Below are 21,963 nucleotides of genomic sequence, written 5' to 3' on the forward strand. Positions count from 1 at the left end.
GCAAGAGAAGGAGAGAAAGGCTCATCAGGGTGGTGGGCTGGGCCCGTTTGGAGGAGAGAGCCTGAGCATGCAGGGGCCACCACAGCTCCTGGGGGCTGGAAGGTTCTCTGGGCACCCTTAGTCCACCCCACACCGTGGCGCTGACCTCTGGCACTCGACGGAGCAGAACTTGTCACATTAGGCGAGGCAGAGTGAGTAGAACTCAAGCTTGAGGTAGATGGACTTGGCTGGAAAACATGGGAGCTGTTATCAAACACGGCTTAGAGGCTGCAGACAACGCAGACACATTTGAAACAAAATCATCCGTTCTTTTTTCAAATTAGAAAAAAAAAAAGTCCAGTAAGAAATATGGAAAAATCTCCCTAACACAGACTGCTAAGGATGCCTCTGAATTCATCAAGAATCTGCGACTTTGACTCCTGCCAAAGGACTGCACTTGTGTTCATTTCAGCTACATACATCCTATGACTGAGGAGCAGTTAGCAGCGGCTCCCTGACTAAAGCACAGGCACAAAGACTCCCAGCCTCGGGCAGGTCAATAGGTGAGCGCTTCTAAAAGGCAGAGAACGCACCTTTGCATTTTCTCCAATGTACTGTGTTCAAAGCATGAATCTGGCAATACGTATTATGCCCCTTTTCCAAAGACAGTGGTGAGGAAAATTTCCGCTGAATCTTACCGAGTTACTATCAACACCTATCAGCCGAATCTAAAGACAAATTTTGGTTGCAAGAGTTACACTGACGCTAAAATCCCTAAAATCTATGTTTTTTATTTTGTAAAAAATGTTTTATTATGGGACATTTCCAACATGTACCTAAGTGGAGAGATCTTACAATGGGCCCCTAAACCATATCTTCTTAAAAGGAAAAAAACAAAACACTTAGAAATGCTAAGAGGTCAGTGGTGACAAGCTCCAGGAGTCCCAACTGAAGACCCGACTCAGAGGCAGAGCTCAAAGTGCCCCCCTGTACGGCCTGCCCGGGCTTTCCCATGGCTCGCTCAGGTCTTCTTACAGTGGATGGGGGAGCTTTGAGAGAATCATCTTTGTAGACTCCAGAGACCAATAAGGCAACAGGAGTGTTTAAAGGTTTGTCCTTAAGTCAAGTGCTCGCTCATAGGTCTGTTCCTAAGCACAGCAGAGTGAACGGAAACACTCATGATTGAGACAGAAAGGGAATAAACAGGACCAGACAAAAAAGCTAATCAAGTACCTGCATGTTAAAGACTTCATCAGAGCTTTCTGATTGCCCTGTAATATTGCTTACTTCAGCAGAAGCTTGTGAGGACAGTGAGGAAGAAGAATATCGGTTGACAGCTGGGTAACTTAATGGGCTGTTTTGGGGGGAAAAAAAATGGTTGTTAACTCAGTCTCTGAATTGTACTTTATCACATGCTGGCATGGTATAAAACCAAAGGGGAAAAAAATATGCACATCCCATTTTGTTGTCTCCTGTTTGCCTCGATATGATCAAATGTCTGAGTTTATTTCTCATGCTGTTGCTGTTTTACCAGTGGCAGATGTCTGCAGCTGCCTCGAGGGTTAATTATTTCATTAAGAAATTGCGTATTTGACAAATTGTGCCGCAAAGAACAAGAGAATCGTTCCAGATCATCTTGTGGGGACGCCAAAGTGTCAAGATAATTCAGAATATGACTTACCTGCGTCTAGGAATTACCCTGGTACCATCTGGGCTCATAGAAGCAGGTGCTGAGTTTCTACACACGCGAGGGCTTCCATTAGGAAAATGGACTGGACTGGCTTGTATACAAGCAGAGAATTCCTAAAGAGGTAGTAAAGAAAATATTTCAGAATAGTAATTACAAGGGCAAAAATCACTCGTGAGGTATTTCGCTGCACTAGATGTGCATTGTAATTGTCATGAAGTCTTTCTATAGGGAACTTATAAAGGTAAGTTTCATTATTATTAAGCTTTCTCTCATTTACTTTTTTGTTTTCATAAAGGTTGAGAGTGACAAACAGAAGTTAATGCAATTTTAGTATTTGAGGGCTCTCTGGTAAAATGGTGCAGTTTGGTAGAAAAACCAAAAGATGTCACTATTGGATATTTCACCGTCCCTCTACCAAAAAGCAAATGGCAGAGGTCAGACTGCCCCCCCATGGACACTTTGTGTACTTACCTGTATTCCTAAACTGGACTTCATCACAAAGAACTGGTCGACCAGCTTTTTGTGAAGCGGTCTCATATCTTGAGGTACAAACTTCTCATGCACGGCCAAGCCAAATTCCAAAATCTGTGCCTTGACAGTAACAGAAGGAGAAAATCCACATCAGTGGGTACCTCCTCTCAGTGCCTGCTAGGGGATTCAAGCACGGTACCATGCATTTTGCATGCAATATTGCTAGTCTCTCAATCTGACAAGATAGCAACAATCCTTAGTTTACCGGGGAGGACACCGAGGATCAGAAAATTCTGCATGTACTAAAATTCTGCATGTACTACAGGACAAATGAGGATTTGAACTTAGGTCTCTCTGATTCCAAAGACTTGATTTTCCTACTACCTCAAGTTTCTTTCGCATGATTTTCGACCTATAACAACCACCATTTTAAAACAGTTAAGTGTTTCTTTGGCCCCTTCCTGCACTTCTCAGGATGGGGCAGGGAATGGGGGTTCCCTGTTAGGAGGGGCAGGTGGGTCTCCCCCAGGGACCTCTTTTCTGGATGGCGCCCTCTCTGCCACGTTTCCCTTCTCTCTCCCATGAGGTTCTTCTCCCTCCCTCTCTCAGATTTTCAAAATCTGTCAGGGAGGAAGGGACAAGTGAACGGAAATTCCGTAACAGTTGCAATGCTTCTTGTTTTTGTTAAAAAAATAGTATTCTTGTTCACTTATTCTAATGCAAAAAGGAACAGCTCCTATCTTTAAAAAAGTTTTCCTGCTGTGAGAACCTAAACCAAGATGAATATAAACATGCAAGTTTTCTCTGTACAGGTATCAAAAGTGCTAAATTGCTTTGATTTGAGTAGCAGCTGTCTTTTACATTTTCAAAAATTCCCCATGCGATAGTGGTCAAAAGAACAAATTCCAGAGGCTGAGAGGAAAACAAATCACACGTCACCACAATGGCGCTTTATCTTTACAGCCCGTGAAGGTTCAAGTTTGAAAGCCAGGGCAGACAGTACTGACTCTGGGGGGTGAGAGCATCCAGCACCTTCCAAAGGGGTCAGAACTGCGGTAACTTCTGCTCTGGATGCCCATCTACCACCAGCACATTTGCATAAAGATAAAAATACCTTGAAATAAACATCAAGGACAGCTTGAAAGGAACAGCTTGAGTGGAGCCTATGTCTGAGGCATAAAGGGCGAGCTCGGTCTCTGTGGGGAGGGTAGGAGGGATGGAGGAGCTGAGCCTAAGTGTAGATGCCTCAGTCCTTTGCATCTTAGACACTAGCTGGGAGGGGCCCTCCCTTTTGTGCAGATAACGTCGCAGGTTGGGTTCTCCCAGAAGTAGGCTCCAGCATGGAGATTAGGCTGTTTACTGGGGTGTATCCTTGAGATCACTGCCTGTGGGAGGGAGGGAGGGAGGGGCAGAAGTGGGACTTGACCAAAAAAGAAACTGAACTGGATGGCAGCCTGGCAGCCTTCTGCCAACCCCAGGGGAGCTCTGGACCTTTAACAGTCTGTCACAGTTGTACTATGTTGGGCCCAAATGGCCAGGCTCTGTCTCTCCTCCTCAGTCACTGGATGCAGGTCATCTAGGAAGGTGGAGATCTTAGGCTACGTGGCTCTCTGCAGCAGAGGCAACGCCGGAGGACCTGAGAGCCTAAGGTGTCTTCTAGCAGGTAGGGCCACAACTCCCTTTCAGAAGGGGCACTGGGGCAGTGCATCTCCATGTCTACTAGACAGTTCTCTGAACTACCTCACAGAGGTCCAGAGGACGGTGTCCAACCTCCTTCCTATGGTCCCACAAAGACATGTGACTTGCCCAAGGTCACATGGCAGTCACTTGCACTACATGGCCTATGATAGGGTCTAATGCTTCCTAGGCCATAGCTCTTTCCACAAGGCCCCATGAACACAATCAGGCAGAATGTGGAGGAAACCAAGGTCCCTCAATTTTTATTTTTCTTGAGAGACTTCTTAACCCTTTTGATTTTAACTCGAGGGAAAGAATTCAGTCAGACTGAATACAGCAGGAAAGTATCCTGGGGTGAGGCAAATCACTCATAAGAGACTGCTGGTAAAATACAGACTTTTAAAAATCAAAGAAGGCTAAAGTCGTTCCATAATCCTCAGTACTGGATAACCTAAGCTGCTCACTTCATTTCGAGAATCTACGTCACCCCCAGGGCCACAATGAGAATTTAACTTATTCTATATTTCCTTGCAGGTCAACTGTAAGTAATTCCTCTCTCTTTTTCAGAATCTGTACAACTGACCCTCTTCCAGCCATGGCCCTTGTCCATGGCCACTTCTCTCCCTTCAGTATTAAGTTTTGTGGACTAAGCCTTCAGAGCATAAAATATGGACTAAAACCAGATACAACCTCATCATTTCCTAATCCCAAACAGCCTGTTTTATTTGTTTTTTAATTTGGCATTATCAAGTGGAAAGAGATGCTTTTGTCACATTTTATCGTACATATTCCATTTTTCACGGGTATAAAATTTCCTATTGAACCCAGCCTCCCAACCATAATGTCTCCCACCTCAGAGGTTTTCAAACCATTTTCAGGCCAAGAGCTATCAAAAGGGGCACAGCAGGCAACAGATTTTTCACTCTGGTTCTTTGTACTTGATGGAACCAAAGAAATAAAAACCAACTATGCTTCTGTAACGTTGAAAATGATGAGATTGTATCTAGTTTTGTCCATATCATATAATCTATAGGCTTAGTCTGCACAACAGGATACTTCTAAAGCAAAGGGTATTGACTGCCCACTTCCTTATTCTAACATTTAAGTAAGAATCTCATTCATTCATTTACTTATTTATTCATTTTGAGTTAGCCTGAACTTATGTGATCCCAAAATCTTGAGTGAAAAGTTGGCATCAAGTCTTTGGGGAGACTATTCAAAGAACGTTCCAAGAGATTACGTGAGGTTGTTTGTTGTAAGGGGCTGCCATAGTCTACTCATTGGTTTTTGTTTTTGTTTGGCATTAAAGTGGGAAGAAAACGTAGAAATTGGCAAGTTAGGATACATTACAAGTGAATCTGTAACCCCTGACTGCTAGCTTCAGTTAGATCACTGATGTTGAAAACCATGTAGGTGGGTCTCCAGTTAAGCAAGTATGTATCTACACAGAAGAGGGGGACGGTGATGGGCTTCTGCTCCCCTTACCTGCTCAAGCATCAGCTCTCTTAACCGTGCAATTTTCTCTCCATCTTCAGGGTGACTTAAGATATATTCTTTGACAAAGAATGCCTAGTAAGAGAAGGGATAGTCAGTTTACTTCAGGAGAGTTACAAAGGAAGTGAAAGACACCGTTGTTGTTTTTTAAAGTCATCTTTAAAGAAATGATACCATTATACACCACTTTTGGGGGACAGACAGTGATTCTGAGTACGGTCAGCTGGTCAGATGGGAATATAAGGAAATGATTGTTAACAGGAGATCAGAGATTGTATAAACTTTGTACCTTTGGTAAAACAAATAGCAAATCCAAATCAATAAGCTTTATGACATTACATCCTAAAATAAATTGCCTTAAGACTCAGAATGATCAAGATGGTGGCCTCATCTTCCAAGCTACTGTACCTTTCTGTTTAAAACTAAGACAGCAGATGAAAAATCCACTTAAACTATCTTCTAAACAAGATCAAATTTTTTTATGTCCAAGAACCACTCTTTGCTCAGGGAAATGGGTTTAGGTAGACATTCATTAAACAATCCCGATACCCTCACTTCTTTTATTCATCCAAGAAAACACACACACACACACACACACACTTTTATCCTCAAAATATCACATTTTGGGAAACAGAGTAAGTGTGCATCACAAATTACTGTATGTTTGCTCTATCTAACAAAGAAATCTGGTTGTGTTAATTGTAGCCCTATGATAGCAGGCTGATGTGATCTGTGCATATTTTGAAAAAAGATTTCTGAAACCTTAAGAAATCACATATGAAAACTTTCAAACGACAATATCTAATCCTCACCTCTTGATACCTGGAAACTCCACCATTAACCGCAGCATCGATAACTCCATTCAGGCACATGGTCAGGGGATTAATATTCTGCATCTGTCTTGTCTGACACTGACTAATCAGAGTCTTCAGCTGCTGATTCTTATTTTCCAATACTTCAGTTGCATTTTCAAGAGGACTCATTTCTACCTGAGAACAAATGAGCATAAATATATATTGGATTTTGTGACATTCAGGAAGAAAGACAAGGGACTTCCCTGGAGGTCCAGTGGTTAAGACTTCACGCTTCCAGTGCAGGGGGCACAGGTTTGATCCCTTGTCAGGGAACTAAGATCCTGCATCCCGCATGCCGTGAAGTATGGCCAAAAAAAAAAAAAAAAAAAAAAAAAGAAAGAAAGAAAGAAAAGAAAAGAAAAGAAAGACAAAGTAGATTATCCGTGTTCTGAATTATCTGTGCTCCCCCTTGGCTCCCATCAATATCTCTACCAGGGGCCATAGTAGAATAGACAAGGATGTGGAAGACAAATTAGCTGTTTGTAAGGTCTGGGAAGAGAAGGTGATTCTATTCATTGGTTGAAATGTGGTTTGGATAATCAGCACTAATCAACTACATATTAGCAATGCAACAATCAATTTAAACCTTAAAAGAAAATTCAAGCATGTCTTTTAAAACTTGTTTTTCTTTTCTTTTGAAGGCTAAGTGTTCAAGGGCCCTGCATATTATAACATCTTTCTAGATACTAAATGCAAAGTACCACAGGAGATACAAAGATGCATTTACAGATCCTCCGATGTCAAGGAGATTTCAGCCTGGTTGGGAAGATGGAACATATGCCCATATGAACCCCATATGCATATATAACAGCACCATAAGGTGGCACAGGATGCCACACAGTTGGGAGTTATAGAAAATAAGATACTCATATATGCCGCAGGATTTATTTGTTGAAGGAGAGCCAAATAGAATCATAATGACTTAACAATTCTCGGTTATGGGAGGCCTAATTGTGAAAATGATGAAAGTGCTCTTCAAATGTATAGCACTGTGACTGTTATTGTCACTGACTTTCTCTTTGAAGAGAAGGCCTGCTAAGCTCTCAGCTGTACAATAATTCAAGCTTACTGTAAGCACATTTCAATACTGGTTCTTTCAGTTAAGGAAAGTTTTTAAAGGTCACTTAGATCATCTTAAACCAACACTGAAAAGTACTAGAATAATTTGACTATGTCAAAATTAAGAATATACATTCATCAAAAGACACAATAAAGGAGAAGGAAAGATAAACCAGAAAGTAGAAGATATCTGTAACATGTAAAACCGTCAAAGAGCCTATGTCCAGAATATATAAAGAACCCTTATAAACCATTTAAGAGAAAGGCAAACAGCTGAATTAAAAATGGGCAAAGAAGTAGCCACTTTACAAAGGAAGAAACCCAAATGACCAGTAAACATATGAAAAGTGTTGAACCTCATCTGTGATCAAAGAAGTGAAAAATAATACCACAATGACATACTATTAAGCACTCACCAGTATGGCAAAAATAAATATGACACTAGCAAATGAGAGTGAGAACGTGAGCAACTGAATCTCTCAGTTTCTGCTGTTGGAAGTTCAAATTGGTTCAATCACTTTGGAAAACAGTTTGGGATTATGTATTAAAGATGAAGATATCTCTATATTATATTTTATGACCCAGCAATTCTACTCCTAGACATATATCTGAGGAAAAGTATCTGTGTACATGTGTACCAGGAAACATGTACAAAAGTGTTCATGATCATCTCCAAAATCTGTATGTCCATCAAGAATAGAACGCATAAGCATATTGTAGGATACAATGGAATACAGCAATGAAAACAAACAAGTCACATATAATAACGTGGACTAATGTTACAAATAATACTGAGTGACAGATGCAAGTTAACAATAGAATATATATAGTATGACACTATTATACAGGCATACCTCATTTTATTGTACTTTGCTTTATTGTGCTTCACAGATGCTGTGTTGTTTTACAAATTGAGGGTTCACGGAACCCTCTGTTGAATAAGGCTACTGGCCTCGTTTTTTTCAACAGCATTTGCTCACTTCATGTCTCTGTGTCACATTTTGATAATTCTCACAATATTTCAAACTTTTTCATTATTATATTTGTTATGGTGATCTGTGATCAGTGGTCTTTGATGTTGCTATTGTAATTGCTTTGGCATTCTTTTAGCAATAAAGTATTTTTAAACTAAGGTATGTACATTTTTTCTTAGACATAATGCTATTACACACAAAACACTGCAGTATAGTATAAACATCACTTTTATATGCACTGGGACACCAACAAATCTGTGTGACTTGCTTTATTGTGGTGGTCTAGAACTGAACCCGCACCATCTCCAAGGTATGCCTGTTCAAAACCAGGCAAAACTAAACTGACTTGTTTAAAGAGGCATATATAGGTAATAAACGAAGCAAGAGAATGGATACCATAAAAGTTATGATAAGGGAGGGAGTAGCAATTGGGAAAGGATACACGGGAGGCCTATAGGGTGCTACTGGCAATGTTCTGTTTCTTTACCTGAGTGGTGGTAAACAGGATTTTATTTTCCAATTATTTAGGACATTAAACTTTTGTTTTATGATCACAAAAGCTAAATCATAAAGAAGAAGTCTGAGAGCTCTGATGAACTGAAAGTTAAAAAGTGAACAAAACATCTTAGAAACAGAAAGTAGAACAGTGGTTGCCAGGGGCTGGGGGGAGGGGGAAAGGGAAATTGTTGTTCAATGCATGGTGCACAACAACGTGCTATAGTTAATACCACTGTACTATACATTTAAAAATGATTATGATGGTGACTTTTATGTATTTTTGACCATAGCTAAAAAAATTCATGCTCAACATTATAGATTCAAATGCTATTAATATGAAGAAATTAAAAAAATAAACAAGATACAATAAACACAGACAAAAAACAAATAATAACTTCTGAAAATATTTCCAACATATATTTCAGCTGAATTATTAATATATCTCAAATACTGAAGAAAACTACACGAAGAATATAATCAGTAAATTCGCAAAAAAAGAGTCAATAAATATATGAAAACATATCATCTCCACTAGCACTCAACAAATGCCAAAAAAAATCAACCCTACTGTGATCATTTTTGATCTATTATTTGGAACTTTTAAAATAATATTCAACAGGGCTTCCCTGGTGGCGCAGTGGTTGAGAGTCCGCCTGCCGATGCAGGGGACACGGGTTTGTGCCCTGATCTGGGAAGATCCCACGTGCCGCGGAGCAGCTGGGCCCGTGAGCCGTGGCCGCTGAGCCTGCGCGTCCGGAGCCTGTGCTCCGCAGCGGGAGAGGCCACAGTGCTGAGAGGCCCGCGTACCGCAAAAAATAAAAATAAAAATAAAATAAAATAAAAAAATAATAATATTCAACAGCCAGTGCTGAAGAGAATGCTGGGAAAATGGTTATTCCCAAGAACAGCTATATACTCCAGACAGGGCATAAATTGATACATGCCATTGCTGATCAATGAATCAAAGGTTATACTGTGGACCCTTTGATAGCTCAATTCACTTCTAGGGAAATTATTCTAAGGAGATGATTAAAGAAGTGTGCAAAGAATAATGTGTAAAAATGTTCATCAAGGAATTATTTTCCTGTATTCCCAGTTTGTGATCCTTAATTCCCATTTACCACTAAAAAGAATCAGGAGTCATTGGAGAAATGGTTGCTTTTGGGTCTGGGGCAGGATTGTACAAGTGAGCCTGGACTACCCAGCCATACCAGTAAGCAAGGAAGGCAGCTGGAGGAAGGCATTAGAGCAGCTGGCCTGTGGTCCATTCACTCTCTTTACTGGAGGGATGTCCTTTGGGAACAGAAAAGAAAGCAGGTGACCTGGTCTTATCTCCTTGTCAATTGAACCTTCAAATAAAAAGACTAACTGCTAGGAGGAAGAGATGGTATCTATGGAATGCCCTTAGCGGAAAGTCCCCAGCTAAAGGATTGCTTACAGTAAATAAACCCAGAGTCCATAAGGCACACGTCCCTAGAGAATGTCCCAGAGAAGCTTGACAACTCTCTGGAGTATAAAATGGAATATTTCACAATTTAAGTTTCATAATTGAAACGTGCCCTTTGTATGAGGAACTCTGTGAACTTCACTTGGACACTCTGTCTCTTAATCAGGATTACTACTGACGTGGAGAAGAAGGACGTGGAGGACAAGACTTGAGGTCTCAGATGTCTCTCTGCTTCATCTGAGCCTCCTGATTGCCTAAAAGTTATTAGTAAAGCTTGACGCTGATTCCTATGCTTGATTTGACAAACCGGTCCTGCGTGTTAGCTCAGTAACAAAGACAACTTGGATACTGTCAAAAAGACTGAGGAACCAATTTGAAGAGGCTCCCAATGGGCAGAATGGAACATTTGAAAAATAATGAGTCATAATTGCAATGGATTGAAACAAAACAAACACGTTTAAATCCATGAGTTACTACTGATACTAAAACCCAAACTAACCAAACAAAACCCTCTTTGGTCACTTTTATAGGGTGTTAGGGAACCAAATTATTATTTTGAAAACTGGCAGGGCAATTCCATGGTGGTCCAGTGGTTAGGATTCTGCACTTTCACTGCTGAGGGTGCCCTCTGTATGAGGAACCAGGGTTCAATCCCTGGTCGGGGAACTAAGATCCCACAAGCTTCGTGGTGTGGAAAAAAAAAAGAAACCATGAAAACTGGTAAATAAAAGGAAAGAATAGAGCATTATCCTTCCTTTCCTATACCTTAGGGTAATCAAATCGGTGATGAGGGCATGTTTCTCTTTACAGAAGTATTCCAATCAACAAACAAAGAAAGAACAATAAAATACCACCATTTTGTAACCCTTAAGAGATGACTGGATGGGGGCAACGAGCGTCACTGGCTGCCAACCAGAGCATATAACACAACCCATGAAGTAGTCTTGCAAAAAATGAAAAGATAAAAAATAAAAACAAAATAACATCTTATCAAGCTTCTAGATCTAACTGCTAATTTACAAAAAAAAATAGGAAGAAACATGTTAAATGATCCCACTGATTCACAGTCTGCAAAATCCATACTTAAGGAAACACTTCAGGATAAACAACCTGGATTCTTCAACCAAAAAACTTCAAGGAAAATAAATTAATTCGGGGGAACCTACAGATCCAATAGGATCTAGGAGGTATTTCAACCAATTTCAATGTGTGGCCCTTATTTGGGTCCAGATTCAAACAACAGATGACAAAAACAAACAAAAACCTATAAAATAAAGACTTGGAGAACTGTGAATAAACTGGATATTTTATGATCAAGGAATTATTGTTAAAGTTTTTAGATGGAATAATGGTATTATGGTTATGTTTTTGGTTAATATACAGACTAAAATATTCTTACATAGCTGAAATGATGTCTGAGATTTACTTCAAAATAATCCAGTGTGAAAGGGAATGGAGGGAGGTGTAGATGGAACAAAATTGGCCTTTTTGATAGCTGGTGAAATAAAATGATGGGTAAACCAGGTTCGTTATATATTTTCTCTATTTTTATTTGATATAACTTTAGATTAAAAAGGACACTGGGGCTGTGTACAGAAGTGATTGCAGCAGGGGGAGGGCAGAAGGGCACAAGGTGACCTCTTATACTACTGCAGAAATCGGGCACTAGATGGCACTATCAGTAGGGAGGTGAGGGGTGGTCGGATCCTGGGTAATTTTGAAAGTACCATAGAGCCACACGATTTTCTGATGGATATGATGTGAAGTGTGATGATATTGTCATTATCTTTAGAGTTTAAAAAATCATTATTTGTACATTCTATTTTATAGCTTTTTCATCTTGTTTAAAAATTTTTAAATAAGCTTACTTTTTAATCAAAAAAATAAAGATCCTGTTTGTTTTGAAAACAATAAAAACAATTACTGAGGAAACAATTGTTCAAAGGCATTATCATCTTTGAAAGAATGGGAGAATATGTTCAATAATATGTTCTGGGGTTACGATTTAGAGAATAAAGGCCCGCAGTCTCATCTGAAATCTCTGCTGCTACATGTTTTCAGAACTCAGAATATTTCTGATTTTAGAAAGGTAACATAGGGTGCATATACTATATTATGTAATCCTCAAGATGTGAAAACATCTTTTGGTATTCAGAATCCTTCAGATTCTGGCATGGCACATAAGGAATTTCAATTCAGTGTGGCATATATGTATTGAGTACCCACTCTGTGCCCAGATCTTCAGCACCTTCCACACTAGGAATTAAAGCAGTAAACCAGCTTTAATAGAAGGTGGGGACATGCCAGGCAGTGGGAATAAGCGAAAGACATGAGGTTGTCAGAAGTGGGCTGTGTTCAGGGAACAGAATAGCCCAGTTGGGTTTGTTCTGTTTGACAGAATATAAGATTGCATATTCGAATGAAGTAGGCAGCTGACGTTTGAAAGGCTGTGTTTAGTGATGCTCCTTTAATCGTTATCAGCATGCTGCTTTTTATTAGCGGGGTGTATGTGTGTGTGTATATAATATTTCCAAGGTTAGGAACATTGGTGAGTGTCACAGAATTTAATGCTCTCGGTAGCAAGCAGCTGACAAAGCTCTCTGAAGCATTAATGCAGCATGGATGACTAAGAACGTCTCTGTGGGTTGGGCCCATGCCATTCAGCAGGAAGCAAAACAATAAGACTTTCTGAGCACTGATGTCAGCAGCCTCTCCTCTTCCGCGAAGGCCGCAGGGTCCACCATGTAAGCAACCAGCTTTGTGGACCCTTGACTCAGACCTGACAAGAACACAACCACACTGATGTAATCTGCTGGACTGAGTTCAATTTGTTAAGGGAGCTGTATGAATTTTTCCACCCAGCAAAATGAAGATGCCATTAAATCCTTAGTGTGATTGAATAGGATAAGCTGAGGGTGGTTTCAATGCTTAGAGAGATTTCAGGTAGGATAAGCCATTCTTGGAAGACAATTTGGGCAAGAACTGCTCTTTCTTATTCATTGACAGAGTGGACTTGTTACTTAAAAAAAGGAAGGGGTTAAATGGTATTTTCACAATTGGCACATTTTCTATTAGCCAGAGGACAGTGGCTGGCCCGAGACATAATGGATATACCAAGGGTGGGAGAAGGGATGCTTGAGATTGCAGGGCTGTGGCTGACAGCAAGGTGCTGGCAGCTTGAAGAGCAGCCCAAGCACGGGGCGGGGTCTCAGTCCGGATGTGGCTACCTTCGGCAACTGCTCTCTCTGTTTCCACAACTGGGGACTGGAGCTGGGAGGCGTGCTTTACAACCCGAAGGCTTCTTGGCTGCTGTGGTTTCCAGGTTCTACAATGACACCCGCTGATTTCTCCACTGGTGCCCAGGGAGACTAACACAGCAGCATCCCTTCTACTGTGAACTGTGACAGCATGGACGTACTGTGTGTCAAATACTGTGCCGGGGCTTGACACTGGCTTCGTGTTGCCTTATAAGGCTAGAAGTGATAAACATAACTGGCTTTGGAGTCAGAAAAATCTGGGTTCGAGTTTATCTTTTTTCAATATCTTGCTATGGAACCTCTGGCAAAGGCTTTTAACCTCTTGTCAAAACTTGTGAAAATGGGGATAAGAATACATACCTCAGATATGGAGAAATGAGAACCCTAGTCCACTGCTGGTGGGAATGTAAACTGCTTCAATCACCTTGGAAAATAGTATGGAGGTTCCTCAAAAAACTAAAAGCAGAACCACCATATGATCCAGCAATGCCACTCCTAGCTATATAGCCAAAGAAAATGAAAATACTAATTCAAAAAGATACATGCACCTCAATGTTCCTAGCAGCATTGTGTACAATAGCCAAGATATACAAGCAATCTGAGGGTCCAGCCACAGATGAATGGAGAGAGAAGATTTGAGATATATATATATATATCTACACACACACACACACACACACACACACACGCACACACACACCGGAATATTACTGAGCCATAGAATAGAATGAAATTCTGCCATTTGCAACAATGTGGATGGACCTAGAGGGTATTATACTTAGTGAAATAAGTCAGACAGAGAAAGACAAATACTCTGCTACCACTTACATGGGGAATCCGAAAGTAAAATAAATGTGTATAACAAAACAAACAAAAAAGAATACATACCTTGTAGCTTTAGTATGGTGATTAAATAAGTTAATGTAGATAACTCTTCCAGTGGCCTGGCACTGAAGGTAAGCAGTGAAGGTCACATAGCTAGAGTAGTTAGGAGAGCTGGAATTTCAGTTCTTCTAACTCAAGGGCCCGAGGTGTTGACATGCTGCAGTCATTGCTATTTTTGAGGAATCCCTCTGGCTGGCTGGGCTAGGTCAATGGTAATGTTCCCCTTCCAGCTTTGGTCACAGTGGTCAATAAATATCACAAACATTCACTAACTTACTATGAGTGTTTCCAGGGACTTCGAGTCCCAAGCAGAAGCAATAAATATACAGACTGACACCTGATGAGGTGATGAGAAAGTTCTTGAGAATAAGCTCTGATCCTTACCACTTCACGCTTCTCCACTTCAAACCAGCGGGAAATTCCGGGTAAACTCTGCACCAAGTATAATGATGTTCTCTCCACCCAGAGACTCTACGAAATACAAAACAAATTAAGTCCCCAAGTTACCTTTCTTTCTAGTTACTGAGCTATGACTAATGTTTGCCGTTCAGTTTTATGAAGTTTTCGGTTTTGTCAGCTTTTCTTTAGTATTCATTCCAGTACTTCATCAACCCCTTTGCACTCAGAAAGCTATCACAGTAAGACACACTGAAGCTTATGTAAAGTTCATTGTATATCATCTGAAACTTTTTTCTGTGTAGAATAAATCATCTACTCCAGACAGCATGCTTAAAAATATAAAAACAGGTCATCACATTATTTTTTTTACTATTTCCTCTAAGTTTCTAATTTAAACTCTCTCTACTCTGCAAGGGGTCTAGCCATTTTTATTTGGAAGAGGTAAGTAGTAGTATCAGCTATTCGACACGGGATTAGAATCACAGAATCCTCAAGGAGGAAAGGGCTTTAGGAATCACACAGCCTGATCTTTCTGTTTTAAAGATGACAACACTAAGTCTTCAAGAGGCATGTGACCTGCTCAAAGCTACCTTCCCATCACCTGTAGAGCTGCCCCTAGGACCCCTGCACTAGAACTTCCGACTTCTCCGTTGCTACAGGCACTGTGCCACGTTTTCTCGTGCCGATATTCACTGCTGTGATCCAGGAGGATCTGTATGTAAGAGCCAGGGCTCCCCTGGCCAGGATGAGCACCCTCGTGACACGTGAAACCATGGCTGCCTTTGGTAAGAGCTGCTGTTGATGACGACTTTCTCTTTTGTCAACCAGGCTTCTGGAGGCTTCTGCATCTCTGCCTCATGTTTCTTACTTAAACAAAGCGTATTCCTGCGTGGATAATAAACTTGACAAAATCCCTGAAATAGTGCCATTTATTCAACAACAACAACAAATGGAAGTATTTCTTTGTGCCAGCCAAGACCTACTGCAATGAATAGGGCAGAGGCCTGGTGACAGGGGCCCCGCGTGCTCTGCTGGTGACAGGGGGGTAAGCAGATCCAGAAGGGTTCAGGGAGAGGAGAAAGGAATGCTTCGGGTGCTGGGGGAAAACAGAGGAGAAAGCAGGCGTGCCCAGCACCCTGTGGGAGGAGGACAGCGCTTCTCAGAGAAGGTGACACGTGAGCGGAATTTTGAAGAGTGAGTAGGAGTTTGCCAGGCAGAGAGCGGGGGAGACAGTGCAGGCAGCAGGAAGCAGCAGGCGCAGAGATGCGAGCGGCTTGTGAAAGGGCGGCTTGTGAAAGGGCATGGCAGGAGATGGAGGGAGAAGCTTGGGGCTGCAGGAGCTGACAGGGAGGGTGGGTGAGTGCAAGGGCAGTTAGGAGCCAGATGCTGAGGGCTGTGAGCACAGGAGTGAGGAGCCAGATTTATTTATTTATTTTAGGAGGGTTGCTACAACACTGATAAATATTTAACGTGATGGCCAAGAGGAAATGTGGTGCAGCGGAAAAAGTAATGGAGATGGCATCAGAAGGTGCGGGTTCTAGTGCAGGGTCTGGGGTAATTAGAACGCCACTCTGAGCAAGTCATCTGTCCAACTCTGGTGGATCTTGGACTTTTTACCTACTGGAAACTTGCAATGAAAACTCTCTTACACATTAATGATCTTTAATTGGTTTTGGAAGGGCAAAAGAAAAATTAAGGTATCCAAAAGGATTAGAAAATGGTCATGGATCTTTTCAATAACATCCTAGTGCTATTTTCCAGTGGTTTCCTGGCCTTGATATTTAACCCATCAACCTCCTTGCCCAAAGGACTATGCTTTGCTCAGTCCCATCATAACAGTGCAACACTATCCAGCTTTCCCTCTGATCACTTGGCTATGAGTAACTCCTGCAGTTGCTGCTGGGAGCACTGGGGACTGACACTTAGGCAGGGGTGACGAGGCAAGTTCACATCAGACAATCACAGCTGATAGGAGAACATCTCCCAGCTTAAGTAGAGACGCTGTGATGAAAGAAGCTAAGCCAAGTCACCCACAATCCTACATTCATTTTACATTCTCTGTTTAGAGGGAAATACTGACTAACTGAGGATCTGTGTGGTTTCACTTTGTCCCTGTTAACAAGGAAAGAGCAGATTATAATTTATCCCCAGGGTGGCTGTGAGAAACCTTGCCCTTTCCGGCTGAGAGAGAATTAGCAAGGCATATCGGAACTACTGAGGATGGAGGACTCAACCCGTGCAAACAGTCTATGGTTTGTTTTTATTCTGGGTCCTCTCAGAAGTTCTAGTTACACACCATTCTAATAAGAAAATGCAGCAAAAGATAGCACAGAACTCTCCCACTGCACCAGCAGGCTCCCCAGTGGTTCTGTCTCAGAATCCCCTGTTCCTTCAGTATCCTTTACTCACGGCAGTCTCTTGTAACTGAGAATAAATATCCTGAGGTTCCCACAGTTGGTTAAACGTGAATGAATGAGAGGACTGAGATGAATCATGAGAGCTCAAAAACTGGACCAAGGACCACTGCCATTAGAAATGTCATAAACGTCAGGGCTTCCTCTATGACCCAATGAGTCAGAATTCCTGGGCTAAGAAATCTGCTTGATGAGAAAGCACCCCATGTCACCCTGATACATGGTAGAGTTTGAGAACAACTAGACCACATGATTTCTGGTCTCTTCCAGCTTTATCACTTGACTCTATTCTGAGTAAATATTTATCAAGCATTTTGCCCCCAGGAGTTCACAGTCTATCTGAGGAAACCGCGCGCGTGTCGTAAGAACGACCTAGTACCTTGAATTCATTCTCTTTATCTTTAGTGCCTTTGTGAAATGGTCTGTCGTAGCGGAATTTCCAGATGTGATTCACTTTATAGAAACTTTTGATGTTGTCCGGGACACCCTCTCTCTGCAGGACCTCCTGGCTGTCCGGGATGGGAGTCACGGCATATATCTGCAAATCTAGGATTCAAGAGTCAAGGAGGGAACCTGACTTGGCAAACTGTGTGGCAGTCTGGCTCGAGCTGAGCTGTGGCAGAGAGAAGAGGCTGGGGAACAATCTGGTGTTTCTATTTGGAGCCAAGTCAAAACTGCCAAGAAGGCACCAAGAACTCGGTTCATAGCAAATCACCTCTCAAACTACAAGCCTTAAAGCAGTTTTACACAGGTGATTCTGACAAAGTATCAGTTTGAAATTTCTATGTCCTGTGAATTTATTTATCATTGACTTTTTTTTCTTTTTGGTTGGGGGTGGGTGGGAATGGCTTGGATCTCACATACTCAAGATTGGTTTAATTTTAATCCTTGGTCGTGAGACACTCTGATCTTTAGTGCATGTATGGTCTTTTTAAAATTTGTTTGTTTGTAAAACAATGTACAAATACCCATGCAACCAAAGACAGTAACCAGTACTGATAGTAACGCATATGCTCCTGTCTCCAGCCTTCCCACATTTGTGGTATCCACTCTCTCAAATCTTGTATTGACAAGCAGAGTGTTTAGTTGTAGTTGATACTTTTAAAAACTACTTTAAAGGCTATCATATTTACTTGTATGTTTACCTTCTTCTCTTCTCATTCAAAGAAGGATAGCAAAATGTTTTCCTTACATAACTTCTTGCTTCTGGTGCATTTAAGTTTCTACTTTGAAATGGCATCTGTAATTTTCAGGGGGAGTTTCTGGTCTTCTTTAAGATCATCAGTTTCAGAAAAAGACAGAGGAATTCAGAAAAGAGTGCTGGGGTGAATTCCCTTTGCCTCTAATGCCTGTGTAATTTCAGTTGAGTTGTTCATGTTTAGACAATGGGAGTGTCAATTATACGGCAATTATTAAATGATGAAGTGCTGTCCAGGATGCCATGGTTAAGAGTCCCTGGAAGATACGGGGCGGCGGGGGGGGGGGGGGACTCTCTCCCCTTCCATCCAGAATAAAAATAGCAAGGGAAAACGGGGTAATGATATGTCCCAATAAACATAGTGCTATCATTTCCTTGAACTGAATTCAAGTAGTTTCTACAGGGGATGCCAGAGGCAAATTATTCTAAGGGAAATCCCTAAAAAGGAGCTTTAAAAGCAGGGCTGAGATACAGAAAAGTGGTAACTAAAAGGAGGAAAATTCTTTAACAGAATCCTTAAGGGATTTCTTTTCAACTAAATCATGAGAATAACTATCATAATTCTGTCTGGAAGGAGCTAACCTAAAATTAAGACGATGAGAAAGAGGGAGCGTAAGAACAGAGCTACTGAAAAGGGATCGGTAGTTGAACCACCTGCATGAAAATGCTCTGCAGCTAAAGGCCCGTGTGATCTAACTGGAATCCAGCCCTTCTAGGTGTGGATACACTGAGCTTCTGCCTGGAAGATGGTCTCGTCGGGCTGGTTGGCATGCTGCATGGCGATGGCATGGGGGAACTCGTTCAGCATTCTCTGCTGGAAGGCCTCCAGCCTTTCGTAGTCATGCCCTCGACACACAAACTCTTTATTCTGGAGGTGAAATCAGAAAAAAAAAAAAATTAGGACCATATAATTGCGTGCTTTAATTACAGAGAGAAGCCAAAATAAATGACACTGGCGGTAACTAAGCATAGGCCCAACATCAATAGACTATAACCAAAAAAATACACTGGAACAGTCTAAAGAATTTACCCAAATATTAAAAATGCTGAGCAAAGGTCATGAGCATAACTCCCTATTGCTTTTAATAAGTTCCAGTAGCATGCCTCACTCTTCTGGGTTCACCTGCATGAGGTGCAAAGGGGTGTCTGATTCTCAGAGCACCGAAGCGCAAAACAAAGCAATCCTGTTCCCTCCAATGTTAGCGAACACATGTGTTATAGATTATTTTCATAAACTGGATATCAAGTTAAGTGGATAAATTTTCAATTTGGAAGAAAGCAAAGTGAGTGCAATCTCTAAAAATACATTTTACTGCACTCTTTCTACAAAGGTCACTGAGATCGCCCTTAACACGTTCATTCCTAGATCCTTCCGTATAAAGGAAGACTAGGCCTGTCTGCATTCCAGTTCTCAACAGGGCTGGCACCGGATGCTTCCCTGCCATCCCCAACTCGGCTCAGCCTTCTGTAGCCAGGAATCCTGTTAACTGGCTGAAGCTAAGATTTGGGACTTTTAAGGTCTTGCTAAATTTTTGTCTGTTTTTGGTTTTGTTCTTACAATATGTATAAACATTCTGTGGTTAGGACTCTCTCTCACTGAGGAAAGAATGGTGAAGGTCATCCTTGATGGAGGCTACAGAGCTGGAAAGATGGGCACGTTTCTAACAAGTGCCTTTATGATTCGGTTATCGATAAGGAGGAACTCTTTCTGACAGTTTAATGATAATGAAATTATAATTGTTGAGCACAATCATTGACTAGGCTCTCTGCACATACCTTATTTAACTCAAATAAACTTGAGAGGTTGTTACCTCCGCCCCCCATTTTATAATTGAGAACCGAGGATCAAAATGGTTACATACTTTGTATGAGATTTAAGCTCAGGTCTGAGTCCAAGGCCTGAGCTCTCTCTGTTCTGAATGTGGCCTGGTACGTCCAGGAAAAACTCCTAGGAGCTACTGAGACCAAGAAAGATTGTGGGATAACGTGCCTTGCAGATCTTTAAGAAATACAGTGATTTGTGGTCTGGGAAGTTAAGGCCCAAGGGTCTCAGTGTTTCTCAGCTCTGTGAGGTTTCTGTGATTGCGTCTGTGATTGCGTCAAATGCCCCGAGGAAGAAGTCTGGGCCAAAGTGAGGAAGTTAAAAACCACCCGTGGGCAGAGGGCTCGGGGTTGCAGCTGAGAAAAAGCAGCTGCAGGCACGCAGAGGAAACAACAGCAGGACTGGGTGCTGAGAACCTGCCACAATTCCCCACAAGCCTCTCACTAAATCACGACCCTTTGAAAAACACAAGCTAAGACAGACTCCCTAGAAATTAAGACCCCCCCCCCAAACAATCCTATATTTAAAACTTTCTTGATAGAAGTCATACCTTCTGATGCTGTATTATTTGCTTTTTTTCTACTCAAAAGATAATCAACAAGGACCTACTGTATAGCACAGGGAACTCTACTCAATACTCTTTAATAACCTGTATGGGAAAAGAATCTGAAAAAGAATAGATGTATGTATATGTATAACTGAATCACTTTGCTGTACACCTGAAACTAATACAACATTGTAAATCAACTATACTCCAATATAAAATAAACGTTTTAAAAAAGATAATAAATTTGCTTGATAAAATAATACATACCTTCCTGCATCTTACAGAAGTCCCCAAATAAATATCTGAATACTCAAAAAACTAAAACAGTTCTAAAAAAAATGCTTATACATCACAACAATTTGTAGAATCAGGGGAGTTCCTCTAAGTGTAAAGTCATTCAGTGGTATTAAGAAATCATTTTGGAATAAACATAAATTTTGCGTCTGATATTTGAGTTTCTGAGAAATAAAGAGGAATTAAGTATTTCCTCCATCAATGCTTTTTTTTTTTAAACCACAACTTTACTGAGATGCAGTTCACATACCATAAAATTCACCCTTTTGAAGTATGCAATTCAGTTGCTTTTAGTATATTCACAGAGTTGTGCAACAATCAGCATTATCTAATTTCAGATTATTTTCATTACCTCAAAAAGGAACTCATGCCCATTAGCAGTCACTCCCTAGTTCCCCTCCCCTCAGTCCTTGGCAACCACTAATCTATTTTCTGTTTCCATAGATTTGCCTATTCTGGACATTTCATATAAATGGAATTACATAACACGTAGCCTTTTGTGACTGGCTTCTTTCACTTATAATATTCTCAAGGTTCAACCGTTTTGTAGCATATATCATTACCTCATTCCTTTCTTATTGCTGAATATTCCATTGTATAGCTGTACCACATTTTGTTTATCCATTCATCAGTGGATGGGCATTTGGACAATTTCCTTGTTTTGGCAATTATGAATAATGCTGCTCTGAATACTCGTGTACATGTCTTTGTGTGGCTCTATGTTTTCAAGTCTCTTGATTATACATACCTAGGAGTGGAATTGCTGGGTCGTATTTATTAATACTTACTTTTTTTAATCGTCTTTTTTTTTTTTTTTTAAAGGAAATACATACCTGTGGTATAAAGAATTCCCAAATAGCACAGGGCATACAATAAAAAGTAAATCTTTTTCCCATCCTTGACCTCAGTCATTCTCCTTAGACAAATCATTATTCAAACATATTCTATGCATATAAAACATTGTCAGTAAAGAACCCATTTTCCATGAGGGTAAAAAAAACCTA

General features: G+C 41.0%; 1 protein-coding gene across 3 annotated transcripts in view; it reads right to left on the reverse strand.

Moving 5' to 3' along the window:
• Window positions 1-21,963, reverse strand: part of DOCK4 (dedicator of cytokinesis 4) — a 478,765-nt gene that overhangs the window by 12,602 nt on the left and 444,200 nt on the right. For 2 of the 3 annotated variants that reach the window (XM_073809841.1, XM_019925305.3), the window contains 9 exons: window positions 19,023-19,164; window positions 17,478-17,644; window positions 14,670-14,756; window positions 6,124-6,300; window positions 5,303-5,386; window positions 2,141-2,260; window positions 1,661-1,782; window positions 1,213-1,333; window positions 146-227 (listed from right to left, as the gene is read on the reverse strand). In XM_073809841.1, the coding sequence (XP_073665942.1) occupies window positions 146-227; window positions 1,213-1,333; window positions 1,661-1,782; window positions 2,141-2,260; window positions 5,303-5,386; window positions 6,124-6,300; window positions 14,670-14,756; window positions 17,478-17,644; window positions 19,023-19,164 (1,102 nt within the window). The remainder of the gene's footprint in view (window positions 1-145; window positions 228-1,212; window positions 1,334-1,660; window positions 1,783-2,140; window positions 2,261-5,302; window positions 5,387-6,123; window positions 6,301-14,669; window positions 14,757-17,477; window positions 17,645-19,022; window positions 19,165-21,963) is intronic. The other variant, XM_073809840.1, reaches the window with a different exon arrangement.

The sequence above is a fragment of the Tursiops truncatus genome, chromosome 9 (assembly GCF_011762595.2).
Source record: "Tursiops truncatus isolate mTurTru1 chromosome 9, mTurTru1.mat.Y, whole genome shotgun sequence".
In the NCBI taxonomy this organism is placed as follows: domain Eukaryota; kingdom Metazoa; phylum Chordata; class Mammalia; order Artiodactyla; family Delphinidae; genus Tursiops; species Tursiops truncatus.